The sequence below is a fragment of the Nicotiana tabacum genome, chromosome 9, assembly GCF_000715075.1.
Source record: "Nicotiana tabacum cultivar K326 chromosome 9, ASM71507v2, whole genome shotgun sequence".
NCBI lineage: Eukaryota > Viridiplantae > Streptophyta > Magnoliopsida > Solanales > Solanaceae > Nicotiana > Nicotiana tabacum.
The window spans coordinates 13,863,086-13,880,989 of record NC_134088.1 but is presented as its reverse complement, the minus strand read 5'-3'; the positions used below and the strand labels follow the sequence as shown (position 1 = coordinate 13,880,989).

The 17,904-nt window shown below is 37.0% G+C and overlaps 1 protein-coding gene across 2 annotated transcripts; it reads left to right on the top strand.

Moving 5' to 3' along the window:
- Positions 1-15,369: 15,369 nt before the first annotated feature.
- Positions 15,370-17,010, top strand: LOC107795902 (uncharacterized). Of its 2 annotated transcripts, none has more exons than XM_016618608.2 (4): positions 15,370-15,682; positions 15,856-15,937; positions 16,333-16,397; positions 16,506-17,010. In XM_016618608.2, exons 1-4 carry the CDS (start codon positions 15,569-15,571, stop codon positions 16,722-16,724), a joined length of 480 nt encoding a protein of 159 aa, XP_016474094.1. In that variant the 5' UTR covers positions 15,370-15,568; the 3' UTR covers positions 16,725-17,010. The 2 variants fall into 2 exon arrangements, with proteins under 2 accessions (XP_016474094.1, XP_016474095.1); XM_016618609.2 differs by having other exon boundaries at positions 15,372-15,682; positions 15,859-15,937.
- Positions 17,011-17,904: the final 894 nt, after the last annotated feature.

Here is a 17,904-nt window from a genome sequence, read left to right as displayed (position 1 = left end):
GGATCTTTAAATTTGACTAATTTTGAGATAAAAAAATAATTATAAAAATTATATTAAAATTACAAAATTATAACAAATAATCTATTTAAATTATTTTTAGATTATAATTCAACTATGACTAATACGAAAAGTATGACATATATCATATTATGCAAATTAGCTGCAACGTTGTTACAACTCAAACATCAAAAGTAATATATTCTATGCGAAATCTTTTATGTATCTCTTAAGGAGTAATGATTCTTGAAAGAATTTCGATATTATAATTTGATATTTTTTTAAATACTCCTTTTATTTAGTATGCTTTCTACTTGAATATGGTTCTCTAGCATCATTTATTTTTAACTTTCAACAAGTTAATAAAGTGACAAATAATTCACCACATTATATCATGATAACTAATTATCTATAAATAGTTACTAGCTACTAGTGAGATATTATATTAATATGTATTGTATCTCATAAACAACAATAACAACAACAACAACAACGACCCAGTATAATCCCACAAGTGGGGTCTGGGGAGGGCAATATGTACGCAGACCTTACCCCTACCCCGAAGGGTAGAGAGGCTGTATCTCGTAAACGTGAAAAATAATTATTAAAAAAATTATGAACTATTATATAATAAAGACCTTACAAAAATAAATACTTTTTAATGAAAAAATTATTTTTATTTAAGTTTACTATCATAACAGTCTTAGTGAATCACGTGCAATAATTTTGGCTATTATTTAAAATATAGAAATTGGCTATTGAACATTTGAACTGAAAAATGTATGGAAAATGTTTTAGAAATTTTAAATTAATAAGAGATCTTGAAAATGCAGCAGTTTAATTTCCTCTCTCAACAATTTAGCAGAGTCGGATCTAGGGTTCGTTCTAGAATTTAGGCAACCACCTCAAATGCTAGTAAGTGAGTTTTACATTTAATTCTGTATATATTTAATGAATTTATTAACACATATATTAAATTGAGCAAAAATTATTGAATTCCGACGAATTCATATATTAAAGTTTATATCCGCTCCTGAAATTTCATTACCTACTGATCTGTCGTCAAACTTTCTGTTAAATGGAGAGAAAAAAAACGACCACAAGGGTAATAATTAAGCTGCTAATATTATTTAGTAAAAAAGATGGTATAAAGTGGTAGAATACTAAATGCTTTTAACTTGGAGACCTATAAATTTATTAAGTTTTTTTTATATAAAATGGTATTGAAAAAAATTGCAAATATTTTCACAATTTAATTGGCTATAGCATATTAAAATTTTATGTTGCAAATTATTAGTAACATTAGATTTATTATAAAGAGTTATTTATCGGCCTATCGTTATAGGTCTACCGACGACATATAATAACATACTCTTATCACATTATATAATTTAATTCCTTGAATATTTGGTTTCACGTCAATAAATTAATATAATTGCCGCCATGCAAAACGGCGACGCGCTGGCTACGTAACCTCACGGAATTCTCTCGTTCCTCCATTAATTCCGGCAAGTCCAAGAATTAGGTAAAAATAATGTAAAATCACACTTACCCCAAAAACTTTTATTCAAAGTTCAAAATTCAAATACAACACAACACCGACACACAAATAACGAGGCAAATACATGCAATGTACTTTTTCCATTCCAATTTTGTAAATTTACTAAGGACCAACGTTTATGTTTTTGTTCAAATTTCTTAAATGAACATTAATAGGTAAAGTGCTTTGTATTAATCTTTTTCTAATTTAGGGACTCTTAGATAAGAAGATATGGAGATTGTTTGACCAAAAGATATTGAAATCTTTTTGATTAAATCAATTAAGGAAATTGAAGAGGTAAATCTTAGCCAAACATGGTAAATTCCAGATCTACAGATAAACCGAAAAATAATACATAAAATGAAGTAGAAGCGATAAATTGCCGAAGACTTTCATCTCTTCTTTCCCCGATCGGTGAAAATGGTTGTTGTACATATTCAATGGAAGATTCGAAATTGATTTACTTTTTGTTTACTAAGGAGATTACAGGGGAAAAAGAGAGAGAAAAAAGCTCTCCTTTCTAGGAAAGTCTCATCGCTATATATAGTCATGGAGTCATTGCAATGTATTTGGACCATAGCCCCCCCTCCTACTCCACATATGTTTTCGTCGTTCAGTGAATACGTGGTTTGGCGTAAATGATGTCGTCTTTCCTTATCCCATTGTTTAGACGTGGTCCCAATTGGGTCGACCACAGCGGTCAGATTTTAACCAATACAGTTAGTCCCTCAGTCAGCCAGGGTCCTCCCTTGTCGGGCCCGGTAGACGGATGATGATTATCGCTTGTCTAGGAGAAATCTGATTTTCTACCCCTTGGGTAAGATTTTCAGAATCAAGTAGCATATTGGCAACCTTTCGATATCTTTGAACTGTTATGGCCGTTTCGGAACCGAAACATCGTTTAATCTTGAAACGTTGTTCGTGTTTGACGTCATTATGACACACGTTCCCAAGGGATTGAACCATTTTATGCCCCCTCAAATTCGATTGGAGACTCTTGGGTTTCGAGCTTGGGGAATTTATGTCTCTTATAAATAGGAGGAGTGCATCATTCGAGCGACACACTTCCTTACCTTTACTTGAAAGAACTTTGCGAATTATCCTCTTGATACTTCGAATTTTGACTTTCTTCGGTTAGCCAAGGACTTTTATCTTTTCTTCTCTTTGCCCCTTTCCTTCTTCAAACTGATACAAATGGCTGGTGATTCTTCTCGTGGACCTTCCCACCACATTTCCGGCGTCGAAAGATGATGTTCAGGCCACTACAGGGGTAGAAGTGGCAGAAGATGAAGAAGTTCCATCAGTAGCTGAGATCTAACCTCGCCCTGGGAAGGCATGGACTAATTTCCAAAGTCCCCCCGGAGAAGAACCGGAACCTACTCCCTCCATCATAAATGAGGAGGGGATTGCAGAGGGCTAAGTGGGGAATTCCTCCCTATGTCGAAATACTGCCGGTGGTAGGGGACGACATAGTCCATTTTAACTGCCCAGGGTATTGTGCATTCTACGCCTACCCTTTTATTGTTGGGTACACGCTTCCTCTCCCTATCTTGGTGGTAGATTTCTGCTGCTTTTACGAGGTATGCCCGGCTCAACTTACGCCGTACCTGTATAAATTGTTCCTTATGCTGCTCAAATTTGCGGAGCTTGCCGGTCGTGAGATCACTTTGAGGCACATGCTCAATATCTTCTCCCCTCAACTCATTCGTGGCACGATGATTCATATGCGCCATCGAGGGTTGAAGAGCTTGGTCGTAAATATAGATGACAGATCCAACCATCGCTTCTAGATGCGGACCGAGCATCTCGTGGCGGATCCATGGGATTCCCTGAGAAATAGAATTTTGCACGTAAGTCCCTATACTTTGGGTCGGAATGACACCCGACTAATTTTCCTTTGAGTAGTACTAAAACTATTTATGTTTTTTTTAGAGTTGCGAAATTGCCTCCTACACCCGTTGATGGTATCCACGAGTGGGTCAATGCCATCCTTCCTCATACGGCGGGGGTCCGCACATGGTCGTACTTTTATAAGAGATATGGATGCAAGCCCTTTATTGGTGAGTAATATCATTTTCGTTCGCTGCTCTTCTTCCTTCCTCCTCAGTTTTTTTTTATTTCTTATGTGCTGTTCATCGATGCCAGGGAGAGTGCAGAGAGCGAGGGATCTCCCATTAGCCTTTCATCAGCCTTCATCGTTTGCTCGCCTTATTTCAGAGTCTACTGTCTGACCTTCGTCGAGGGCTACCTCAGTTGAATCTACGGTCGCGGTTGTACGCACGGCGGCTACCCCTCGAGTTAGGACTCTGACCCCTATAATTTACCCAGCGGAGGGACCTTCCTATGCCGCGGAAGGGGAGGGGCCATCAAAGAGGCGGCGAGTGGAGACTGAAGCGGCTCCTGCAGTTGTGATAAATCTGGAGGAAGACCTTCCCTTGACAGGGTCTGAGGCGGGAGTTGGTGCCATTCCACCCGCGGAGATAGAGCCAGTCGTTGTGTCTGCCCTACCGGTGGAGATCCCAGTCGCTATGATTGACCGGCAACCTGCCACGACAGGGGTCAACCCCCTATGAATGCAGTTGCTGATTTGGAAGGGCCTTCATCTTCAGTGTCGGGTCGTGCTTCCTCGTCGGCCATAGAGAGGAGAAAGGATGTCGTGATCGACGAATACGAATTTGAATCTGACCTTGATCGTGATGATGTTCGAATGTTTGAAGAGGGTCTTACCCGTTCGGCGGTTCATGTGGGAGGTCCGTCCCGTATTCTCGAGATCTCGTCGGATATCAATCTCCTGGGGGATATGGAGGACCTGGTGCCGTAGTTTGACATCTTGTGCTCTGCTGCAGAGAATGCTGCTCTTCAGGATGTTCCCGATCTTTATTTGATGCATGAAATGGCCGCTATGGGCTTGAGAGTACATTACACTTTTCTTTTTTATTTCTCTCGTTTTTCTTGGTGACATGGTTTTAACCCATCTTCTTGTTTTTCAGACATACATGGTGGAAATAGAGAGTGCTTGTAGGGCCGACATTTGGGCCAAGATTTTCTTGAAGATGTTGGAGAAGTATCGGCGCTATCGCAACAAGTGCCATGAGATGCACGAGCGGCTGAAGGCGAACCCTGGTGATCGATCTCTTGGTGAGGAGTTGGAGAAGAGGGATCAGGAATTAATGCAGGCTATTCGTAGTAAGAGCGTACTCAAGGAGAAACTTCGTGCAAAGGACGAAGAGCTTGAGTTGGGCAAATGAGTTGCTGCAGAGTGTGAATATATTTAGAGGAAGCTGAGGTCGATGCAGTCTGAGATGGATCAGAATCTAATCAAGGTCGAGGCGATGAGTACGGAGTGGATGGGAAAATTGGCCGAGTTGGATAGAAAGGTTGCCGGGTTGGAGAACATCGAGACCGCCTGGTCATCGGCGTTAGTGAGGTCGACGACTCTAGAAAACACTATTCGCGTCCTCCAATCAGAGCAGGTGTCGGAGAGGGCGACGACCATGCTAAAGGAAGCGGGGCTTGAGGAGCGCATTAGTAAAATCGACCGGGAGGCATCGTCCTTAAGAGATCGGGTCACTGCCCTTGAGGTCGAAAAGGTGCAACTATTGGCTTAAGTCGAATCTTCCTCCGCCGTTGTTCCCCGTCATGTGTATGAGCTTTGAGTTCATGCTGAAGCCCAGCGGGACATATATAAGAACTTATGGGAGGCAGGCAGTGTTATCGAGGCCGCATATGAAGGAGCTCAGGCGAAGGCACGAGAGGCTCGTATCAACTGTGGATATGACTCTTCGACGCCGGAGGCCGGTGAGGGCGCAGATGATCAGGGAGAACTTCCTGGAGATGGTGGTGATGGTGGCGACGATGACGCCGAGTGAAGGAATGTTGTATTTATCTGTTTTCTGTTATTTTTATTCGTTGTTTGTTGTCGTTGTTTCTTCCTTCTTTTATGTTCTTTTTTAGACTGTTGGTTCGGTCCATATGTAATCTGCGACTGTTTGCGCAGTGACTTTGTATAAAGAGGAATTTTCATTGTTATATGCCCTTTATATTTTTCCCTGTTTTGCTCTTCATAACTTTGGTGCAAAGTAGATTCCCGCATGACGAGTTCCCTACTCTTTGGGAATTTAGTGTCACGCGGGTTGAATGGGACCTTGGCGACGGCTTTGGCTGGCGAGACGGTATTTTCGAACTTGTGCCGAGATGATGTCCCATCATAATCCGAATGGTATCGAACAATTTTTCTAATAACGACTTTAGCCGTAGGGATATTACTTTCAGGTTCATATGGAAGTATTATCTCATCGCGAGTCCCAGTCTTTCTTTCCCTTTCTTTTCCCTGATAAAGTATTACCCTGTTGTCATTCGATCGAGATCGATTTTTTTTTGGCAAAGGCCCTTGGCTTTAAGGGCGTTATTTCGAACTTTCATCAAAATATTAGCCCGTCGATGTTCGATCGAGGTTGAACTTTTTATTTTTGGCGAAGGCCCTTGGCTTTAAGGGCGTTATTTCGAATGTTCGTCGAAATATAAGCTCGTCGATGTTCGATCGAGGTCGAACTTTTTTTTTTGGTGAAGGCCCTTGGCCTTAAGGGCGTTATTTCGAACCTTTGTCGAAATATAAGCCCCTCGATGTTCGATTGAGGTCAAACATTTCCTTCTGGCGAAGGCCCTTGGCCTTAAGGGAGTTATTTCGAACTTTCGTCGAAACATAAGCTCGTCAATGTTTGATCGAGGTCGAACTTTTCTTTTTGGCGAAGGCCCTTGACCTTAAGGGCGTTAAGCCCTTCGATGTTCGATCGAGGTCAAACTTTTCTTTTTGGAGAAGGCCCTTGTCCTTAAGGGCGTTATTTAGAACTTTCATCGAAATATTAACCCGTCAATGTTTGATCGAGGTCGAACTTTTCTTATTGGCAAAGGCCTTTGGGATTAAGGGAGTTATTTCGAACTTTCGTCAAAATATAAGCTCGTCGATGTTCGATCGAGGTCGAACTTTTCGTTTTGGCGAAGGCCCTTGGCCTTAAGGGCGTTATTTCGAACTTTCGTCGAAATATAAGCCCTTCGATGTTCGATCGAGGTCAAACTTTTCTTTTTGGAGAAGGCCCTTGGCCTTAAGGGCGTTATTTCGAACTTTCATCGAAATATTAACCCGTCAATGTTCGATCGAGATCGAACTTTTCTTTTTGGCGAAGGCCTTTGGGATTAAGGGAGTTATTTTGAACTTTCGTCAAACTATAAGCCGTCGATGTTCGATCGAGGTCGAACTTTTCGTTTTGGCGAAGGCCCTTGGCCTTAAGGGCGTTATTTCGAACTTTCGTTGAAATATAAGCTCGTCAATGTTCGATCGAGGTCGAACTTTTCTTTTTGGTGAAGGCCATTGGCCTTAAGGGCGTTATTCAAACTTTTGTCAAAATATAAGCCCGTCGATGTTCGATTGAGGTCGAACTTTTCTTTTTGGTGAAGGCCCTTGGCCTTAAGGGCGTTATTTCAAACTTTCATCGAAATATAAGCCAGTCGATGTTCGATCGAGGTCGAACTTTTCCTTTTGGCGAAGGCCCTAAGCCTTAAAGGCGTTATTTCTAACTTTCGTCGAAATATAAGCCCGCCGATGTTTAATCGAGGTCGAACTTTTCTTTTTGGCGAAGGCATTTGGCCTTAAGGGCGTTATTTTGAACTTTCGTCGAAATATAAGCCCGTGATGTTCGATCGAGGTCGAACTTTTCCTTTTGGTGAAGGCCCTTGGCCTTAAGGGCGTTATTTCAAACTTTCGTCGAAATATAAGCCCGTCGATGTTCGATCGAGGTCGAACTTTTATTTTTGGCAAAGGCCCTTGACCTTAAGGGCGTTATTTCGAAATTTCGTCGAAATATAAGCTCGTTGTGAGTCCCGATTTTCGGAGAGTTGGATATCTTCTGGGGGAGTCCCAGTTCGCCTGATTTTATTTGCATCGGGAGCATGATGTCGGGGAGCAGAGAACGTTGTTGCTTTGCTCAAACTCGTTTTATGCGCACACTGGAGTTTCCCTATCTGACTTTTTACTTTCCGGTCTGGAAATGTTATTGGCGGGCGGGACGATGAATTACACTTTGCCTTCGGGGGTTTTCCCCTCGTCTTCACGGTTTTTAGGTCCTTGGGAAGGCTCTCTTGGAACACCTTCTCGGCGAGGATGAGGGAGGGCCATTCAAGGGGTATCATTTCCTAAGGGCTGTGTTTGTTCGGTGGATGGTATTGCGGTTATTTTGTAGTAATTTCCCCTTTTTCGGTAGGGTTGTTTCCTCACTCGCTCGCCCATATGGTGCCTGCGTTCTTGTTCGAGCAATCGGCAGATGGTGGGCCAGTATAATATTTCCTTATTCCGATTCAATGAGTTGGAGAGTGAATGTGGATTTGTGGTGTTGCTCGTTTCGTTTGGCGCTTTGATGGTTTGTGGGGGTGACATTTTCTGAATTCAGTAACTGTATTCAGCTCTCTTTCCTCTCATTTGGTCGCGAAGTGCTTAACTCTCTTTTTCTGTCTTCTTCATTTTCTTCGAAATAGCTGTAAGCGTATCATTGTCGTTCTCTTTTGGCGGGTGGCCATGTTTCCGGTTTTCGATCTGGAGCAGATCAGGAAGTTTTCACTAAGAAATCTCTACAGACGACGCCAAATTATTTGACCAAAAGATATTGAAACTTTTTTGATTAAATCAATTAAGAAAATTGAAGAGGTAAATCTTAGTCAAACATAGTAAATTTCAGATCTACAGACAAACCGGAAAATGATATATAAAATGAAGTAGAAATGATAAATTACTGAAGTCTTTCATCTCTTCTTTCCCCAATCGGTGAAAATGACTGTTGTACATATTCAATGGAAGATTTGAAATTGATTTACTTTCTGCTTACTAAGGAGATTACACGGGAAAAAGAGAGAGAAAAAAGTCCCACTTTCTAGGAAAGTTTCATCCCTACATATAGTCATGGAGTCATTGCCATGTATTTGGGTCATAGCCCCCTCACTCCACATCCGTTTTCGTCGTTCGGTGAATGCGTAGTTTGGCGTAAATGATGTCGTCTTTCCTTATCCCATTGTTTGGACGTGGTCCCAATTAGGTCGACCACAACGATCAGATTTTAACCAATACAGAGATTAGAATAGAAAGTTAGTAGCTAGTTGAATTAATTTGGGACATTATATTCGTTCCTTATTTTTCATATCAGTATTATTGTTATTATCATTCTCGCATTATCTTATCCTTCGCTTTGCATTACGATATGTTGTTTTTTTATTTCGATTATGTTATTGCTTCATTATTTTACTGTTATGACTATTTTTGTTTTCATTATTCTCAACTAGGATTCTTCACCTATCATTTTCTTTTTCAAATTTGTTTTCAAATGTTTTTCTTTAGCCGAGTGTTTATCAAAAATATTTTTTCTATCTCCACAAGTTAGAAGTAAGATCTGTATACGGACTATCTTCCCAAATCGGATCTATAAAAATATATTGAATATGTTGTTGTAAACTCAAAAATATTGGTTGAGAATTGAGGAACTATTAGCTTGTTTGGCCAAGGTTCTAAAATCAGCTTATTATGAGAAATACTTTTCTCAAAAGTACTTTTTGAAAAAACGCTTTTGGTGAGAAGCATTTTGTGTTTGACTAATTAATTTTAAAAAAACTTTTGAGCAGTAATTAGTGTTTGACAAGCTTTTGAAAATTGCTTCTAAGTGTATTTTTTTCAAAAGTGCTTCTCAGAAAAGTACTTTTGGAGAGAAGTTACTTTTTTCTGCTTCTGCTTCTCCTCAAAAATACTTTTTTTCTTTCCAAAAGTTTGGCCAAACACCTTAATTTTTGGCCAAAAATGATTTTGGCAAAGAAAAAAAAAGAAGGCTTTTGACCCAAAAAAAAAACTTGGCCTAACATGCTAATACCTATCCCGTTATAACCCTTAACGGTAAGAAGAAAATAAAAAAGGAAAAGATAAATTAAAATAAGGTGAAAAATATGAAAGAGTCAATAGACAAGATAGATGGTCGGATGTTTTTATGCTACCAAAATCACCAACAGCGATCATGAGGCGTCGGTGTCCACGTGGCTATATATCTTCCACGTCACGGTTGTGGGTCCTAGACATTGACAGCCACGTGGACTGGTTCGTCTACCGTGTCACCTACTAAACGACAAGAACGTCCGCGTCTGCATTTACTCCGCTTGTTCCACCCTTGATAACGTGGCAATATATTATAGTACGTGTTCTTATTAATTTTTCCAACCGCCCAGTTGCTTCCTCTTCTTGCCTTTTTTGTTTCTTTTATAGTTTTGTGAACTAAGTAATTATAGTAGATAAAACTTACGTAGTATATTTTTAAGTTTTAAAGCATGTCTGATATGACTTGTAATTAATTTAAGTGATTTTTTATCATGTAAATATTATTTCCATCTTCAACGTATAAAAATAATCTTATTCTAGTCTAATTTCTAAGGACTCTAAACTAACTAGTGTAGTTGGTGTACATGCACGATCATATTGATTTTTTCAGATTAATAGCATCACTTAATAATTATATTTTCCTTTTAAAAAAAAATATAATTATTGAAGCATTCGTTAATTAGGAATTATGATAAAGGGTCGAAATTCAGAAAAGAAGTATCCACTACTAGAAATTGAGAAAATGATACTGTATAGCCACTGTAAAAATAATAACCAAAAATATATATATAATTTGTATATTTTTTGTATATATATACATTTAGTATGTTAGATACAAATTGTATACTTTTTCGACTACCAGATGTAAAAATAGTTTATGGCGGTGGGCTAAAAATGATAATACCCCCTAGAAATTCGGCCAAAATCGACCACGACAAACCCACCGACTTCAGTCGGTCAAAAACCCAATTGAAAAATCGATCGAAGGCGGTCAGTATTTGAAAATATTTTATTTTTTTAATTTTTTTTACGAAACCGATCAACTTCGTTTGTTTTTTTTTTGCGCAAAAATGCGGGAAACTATTTTGGTATCCCGCGAAATTTATTTTTTAAGAAACCGACCAACTGTGATCTATCTTTTATATAAAATAAATTAAAATAATATTAAAAAAATCGACCGAAATCTATCAGTTATTTCAGTTGGTCATTTTTAAAAACCGATCAATTTTGGTAGGTAATTTTATATTTTTAATAAAATCGACCGAAATCAAAGCTATTTTCGCGTGAAAATGTAACTAAAGAGTACTAATAAAATAAAAGTTAGTCTTAAACCAAAATATACCAATAGTCTAGTGGTAGAATAGTATCCTGTCACACACAATACAGACCCCGGCTCGATGTCCAGACGATGTATTTTTTAATTGCATAATTAAAATACCGTATCCGACTTGAACTTACCTTTAGAGCTTCCCGGGCTCTAGGCTCGACAACGTTGACTTTGATTAGTTTTTTCGGCAAATTTTTCTTTTTTGGTCACTGGTGAAATTTTATTGACCAACCGAAATCGATCGGAAAATTGCGACCAATTTCAGTCGCTATTTATTACCGACCAGTCTAATTTTGACGAACTAAAGTCAGTCAAAAATCGATCGGTTTTTTCAAATTTCCGGCCGATTTCGATCAATATTCCTGAACGATTTTAGGTAGTTTTCTATTAGTGATCGATGGTAATAGTATCATCAATATGTGCAAATTCATTCAAGAGAAGATTAAATATTACCATTTGATGAAGGGGCGCAAGATAACTCTCTCTAAGGAATTCGGCAAAATAACCTCGTAAGGGTTGCCTCCTCATTAAGGGGTTGCACTGATCAGGCTTAGTGAATGTTTGCAAAAAAACACAGGTCTCCACAAAATAGTAAAGCCATATATGGAGGAAGATGCAAGATGGTGATCAGATGACAGGGGAGCTAGCAACCGAAGCCCTGTGAACAACAACCATAATTATAACAGTTCATGGTTTTGGACCCAAATCAGTTTGTATGGAACTTTTTTCCCCCAAGTGAAATCCCTTTTGTGGAATAAGAAGCCTTCGTATCTTAATATATGTGTTTTACTTATTCGGAGTTATCAGAGCGAGATTCATTTAATGAGAAATATGAGTCGAAGCAATAACAAAAATATTTCTAGAAGAACATTTTTCAATCTTTAGTCTCAAATCTATATAGATACTTTTATTATAAGTGATAGTGAGAATTACGGTGACATCAACATTTACATGGCCACTTGCGGGGGTCAAAGTCGAAGTAGTAGTGAAAACGAGGGTTCCGGTTAGGGGTGACAAAAGAACGGGTTGGGTTGGATATGAGCGGGTCGAAAACGGGTAATACAAAAATCGGATAAATTTTTCAACCCGATCCATATTTACTACAGATAAAAAATGGGTTACCCGGCAGATAATGGATATCCATATTATCTATGAGTTCTTGAATATGATCACTTTTGGGAGAATTCCTAGTTTCTCAAACTTGAGGAACCCCCAATTTGAAGCTTTATAAATGTAAAAGTTAAGATCATTAGTTATCTATTGATTATCTATTTTCTAAGTGGATAATAAGGTTCTTATCCATATTTGACCCGTTTTTAAAAAAGTTCATTATCCAACCTATTTTTAATGAATAATATGAGTGCATAGCTGTTTTATTTTAACTATTTTGCTATCTCTAATTCCGGTTGGCAAACTCGCACGAAGCATAGTAAATTAACCATAAGATAATTTCTAATGATCTTTATATGACTAAAAAAATACAAGCATTTGTGAGTTCAACGCGAAAACGGAGTACATATCTCTTCTTGGTCGTGTCTTGTCCAATTCCTTGATCAATTTTTTAGGATGTCGACTTGATATGTTCCTTTCATTGAAGAATTCACAAAATGATGAAACTACATGATCTGATTAGTCATGGGTACTGAAGCCAAAGACAAGAATGCTTTTTTTCTACTGATTCGAGTTATCTAATTTTCTGTCTAAGTAGAGATGATCAATCAATGGTTCTTCTTAGTCTTGGCACATCATTTAGACAATTGAAAGATTGACTCAAAACAGTGCTGTCATTAATGAATATAATGTGACAGAAGGTAGCTAGCTCCTTTAATTTATTTCTGGGCAGGTCCTCCTCTTTTTTTTGGTAAACTTTTTGTGATCCAAAATAATTCTATAATTAGAAGTTGTTTAATTGCATTATTGCGGATTTGCGGAGAATTAAGCCATGTTGCTAGGCTCAAACTTTGTCTGACCTTCACTAGTGATTAGAGACGGAGCTAGCTAGCTAGAGTTATAGCCTGTTTGGCCAAACTTTTTTTTGGTCAAAAGTTTTTTTTTTTTTTTTTTGCCAAAAGTATTTTTGGCCAAAAATTGAGGTGTTTGGCCAAGCTTTTGGAAGGAAAAAAAATGTCTTTAAGGAGAAGCAGAAGCAGTTTTGGAGAAACAGAAAAAAATAGTTTCTCTCTAAAAACACTTTTTTTGAGAAGCACTTTAGAGAAAAATACACTTAGAAGCAGTTTTTTAAAGATTGACCAAACATTAATTGCTACTCAGAAGTACTTTTCAAACTAATTAGCCAAACACAAACTGCTTCTTACCAAAAGTATTTTGAGAAAAACACTTTTGAAAAAAAACACTTCTCAAAATAAGATGATTTTTGCAGCTTGGCCAAACGGGCTATTAGTTACAAGTTCGTCGGAACTAAATAACTTTGGCGAAACGAAAAACTCTGTATTGTGTTAGGATTTTATTGAATAGGTATAGCTAATAACGTACAACATATTAAAACTGTTATCGAAATCTGTATTACCGTAAAATTATAGTGATTTATTCATTTGCCAATTTTCGTTAATTAATTAAATATTTAAAAAGAATTTTGTCCAAAAAAATTAATCAATCAACCTTTGATCGAAGCCGAAGCCGAGCGATGACGACGTCGCGAGGCTTGTCTTCTTCTTAACTTTTTAAGAGCTAAAAAATGAGCTTCTCCATATATACACAAAGATTTTCTTTTCTTCTACCAATGAGGGACAAAGTGCATTAGTAAAGTGAACTAATTCAAAATTTCACTTCCCTCCATTTCTTTTCCCACCATTTCCATTCACACCTCTTTTGTTATTAATAACAAATAAGACCCAACAAAAACATCTTTATATCTTGTGATTTTAAACGTGTCATATCATTTAGGATAAAATAAAAATATGTTAAGTTAAAAGCTGGGGGTATATGCACCTTATACCCTGCAGTGTCACAGGACACAATGACACCACATGGTAAAAAATTTCACCATATATTTATAAGAAAAATAAAAATAATGGGGATATATATAAAAAATAATACAGCTTGCCATTGTAGTGATTTATTCGTTTGCCAATTTCTTCAATTTATGATATTATTTATGTAAAATCATGCGTACGACGTTGGCAAAGGCGGAGCTATGTATGGCCAAGGATGGTCAATTGAACACCCTTCGCCGAAAAATCATATTATATACAGAGTCAATATATTACTTATAGTGATTCATTCATTTGCCAATTTCTTCAAATTATGATACTATTTATGTAAAAGCCTGCGTACGCTGCCGACATGGGCGAATCTATGTATCATCAAGGGTGGTCAACTGAATACCATTCGCCGGAAAATTATATTATATATAGGTACAATATATTATGTTTTATGTAATGGAGACGTGCAAAAGTTTCCTCAGACCGGACGGAGATTGGCCCTCGAGTGCAAAGGCATAAGGGAGCTTGACTGCAAGACCCACCCATCGAGCAGGGAAGAAAGTCTGCTTCAATCAATGTTAAGTCTGACTACGCCCGCAACTGACTACTTATTGAAAGACCGAACAGGAAATGAAAAGTCGTACTACAACAACTGTAAATAAACATTCCTTCCCTGCTCTGACTTTGATTAACTTGGCCGTACAAGAAATTATTAAACTACTAAGACTAACTGAAAAAAGGATACTACTCTTCTTCCTCCACTACTGATATTAACTGACCTGTTAATAGGATAGCCGTGAAAGTTGAGAGTATATCCGGAAAAAGAAAAAAACCTTTTCAGGATGAGACTACGAACCCAAATGGAGCCAATGAGAAAGCAATTGCAGGTCAGTGTAGGCTTGTTCCGTACGGGTTACATATAAGCCTTATATTGATATTCTTTTCAATTCATTTTTCAGTTTCTTTATTGATTAAAAAATAAATTTTGAACATCCTTGTATAGCTTATTCAAAATTTGAACGCTCTTATTAAATTTCTTGGGTCCGCCACTGACTGCTGGTTAAAAGAATTCTTAAACATGCTATATGGAGTGCTATATGTGGATCAGAAAAAAGTCTCAAATGGAATACCAGAAGTCCAGAACTGAGGAAATATACTACTACCAAAAATGGGAAGCATATATAGTAACGATATATACTACTTCATGTGATATGTGGATGGAGTTCTAATAGTTTCTTAGATCTTGGGCAACCAAGCCAACAAGCAATAGACAACCTACCCTTGAAAATGTGGGCAGTGATGGATATATACTTAAAAAAGTAGCACTTTTTGCACTTTCTTCCATTTCCAAAGAGTCTTAACTTGAATTGCTAGTTAGGATATTGTTTCTCTTGGAATTCCTCTAATTCATTTTTCAAGAAAATGAAGACAATCTTGTCCCCTTATAACAATGACTTCAAAAGCATATGTTAAGCTTTATCAAGACCCCTTATTCATTCTTAGTGCCCACATTTCAATAAAGAAACAAAACATAATAAAATTCAATATCTCAATTTAATTAAATCCTATGTCCCAAAAGACATTTGTGGTCCCTAGACCAGTTGCTAGACCTTTTCTTTATATGTTTGTGTATATATATACACTAAACCAAGCATCCATTTTGTATCACTTACCATTCAGCTTTATAGTTCATATCTTAGACTTGTTGAAAGAAACAAAAAAGTAACTCACTTTCTGCAGCTTCTTTTATTCCTTACCTTTAAAGAATTCCAATTCTGTGATTATTTCTGTCAACCTTTTTGTTCATTCTCTATTAGCAAAGTCTAAACTTTCTTTGGATTTTAACCCTTTTCTTGAAAATGAAGCAAGTTCTTCTACTTCTTCTTTTACTATTATCCACTTTAGTATATGAATCACAAGGTAGACACTTGAAGAAGGGGAATCTCTCATCATCCAAGAATCCCATATTACAGGTGAGAATTACATTCATACTAATAGGCTGCCTATCACATCTCTTCGACTGCGACTCTTCTCTGGACCCTGCGCAAAAGTGAAATACTTTGTGCATCGAGCTGCCCTTTTGACTTTTTCAATTACTCATTATCTCAGTATTTCTAAGTCTGCTAAAAGCTTCATAATTATTCAGCAGGAAAATGTTTTGAAAGAAAGAAGTGAAGGAGGTACTGGAGAAGTCATTCTTTGCAAAGATGGCCATTGTTCATCATCAGGTACAATGAAGAGAAGACTTACTAAAGTAACCAAAAAAAATCACCATTGGTTACCAAGTATTCATGAAGATTATTATGGACCTAGAGGACATAGGCCTAGACACCATTAACTTAATTACTATTACTAGTCTAGTATCTTTAATTTCTATTACTAGCCACATTTCCCATTTCTAGCTAGGTTCTTGAAAATCTTAGAATATTTTGGATTTTTTTCTCCCATTTTGGCTTGAGCAGTGGGATTTCAAAAAGATCAAAATCCATGCCCATGTGTATTTTTCACAGAATAGACATTTTAACTTGTTTATGGATTATTTAGCTTATTAATTAATGGTTTGCAACTTTATATATTGTCTCGTTTTGTTTGTTTATTCAAGTGGTTCTTGAAATGTTTGCAGGAAGAAATAGGAAACTTATGACAAAAACAACCTCTACTTCTAGTCCTACCACAACTTCAACAAAGGTTGGTTAATTTGCATGAAAAAAATAAAAAACAATACAAAAAAAAGGAATATAAATAAAAAGTAGATTATGGTTTTCCTATATCTTACATTTTTACATGTATGTACAGAATATCAAGAATAATGAAGGCAATAAAGGTGATCACACAGTATTGAAAGGCCAATCAAGTAGTGAAAGGGTAATAGGTGGAAAAGAAGAAAATTTCTCAGTCAATTCGTCACCGGAAACCGGCCACCGGAAAACGTCTTCCGAGCACTACCCGGACGTACTAGACTTGGCCGGAATGGATTATTCTCCGGCAAAGAGAAAACCTCCAATTCACAACTAATTAAGAGATGATCAAATGAAGAAGTTGCGTTGGAAAATATTTGTAGTAACTTAATTATATTAAACTAGAAAGAGATTTTGAAGTGGAGACATCATACAGAAATGCTGCCCTTCTTTTAGGATTAGGAAGATTTTGTACATAAAATATTGTCATTACTTATACTATTATTAGTTGATGATTGAGTCATAATCACTTCATGAATGGCTAAGTAGCTTTGTAACCTATAAAATAATAGTACTAGCAGCAAAGTACCAATAATAACGATTTATGGCAAATCTTGGGCTAACTTTTTCTCTCTCTATATATAGATATAGATGTTTGTGTATTGACAATATTATCTTGGAGGTTCAATACTTTGAAATAATCTTTTTCTATGTGTAGAATACACTTAATTAGAATGATTATATAATATTATTACACTCGTAATCAGGATCAAGAGTTATAACTGGAAACGGAGTACGTGAGAATGAAAGATAAACCGAGATTAATTTGATAAATGTTAAGGAATAAGTCAAACTCGAAACTTCACATTTCCTTCTTTAGAAAGATATCAAAAGGTTGATTAAATTCAACGTCCAAAAAAAATAGAAAAATAGTAGTAAATTACAAAGAAGCATCCCTCCAAGGATTTGAAAACACATCTCTTCATCTTCTTCTTTAAAAAAAATAAAAATTGATAACTAAATAATGGCAGATATATCTAGTGGGATAGTTGAGCATTGAGATCCATCTATCATTAATTAAAGATTTAGGGCTCGAGTCATGAGAACACAAAACCTCGTTGTACGAAGCGTTTCACTTTTCTTAGTAAGCTTAACTAATATGAATCTGAATTAGTCTCTGATGACATTCCAATGCTGAATACAACACCAATAACATAGTGCAATCTCACAAGTAGGATCTGAGGGAGGATAGTGTATATCTAGTAAACGTATACATATAAAAAATATATTTTCGATAAATGCTCGGGTCAAGGTCAATGCTGAATGCCTAAAAAGAAAAGAAATTGATGGCAAAAGGACTATAGCATAAAGATAAACCACATTAAAAGCTAGGCATATGATGTGAATGAAGTAGGTATATGGATCTTTGCATTGTGTGATGATGCTTTTTGGGCCCAACAAATTGGTTTTGGACTAAGTTCAAAATGTTTCTCCATTAAATGCAGTAACGTGAGTAG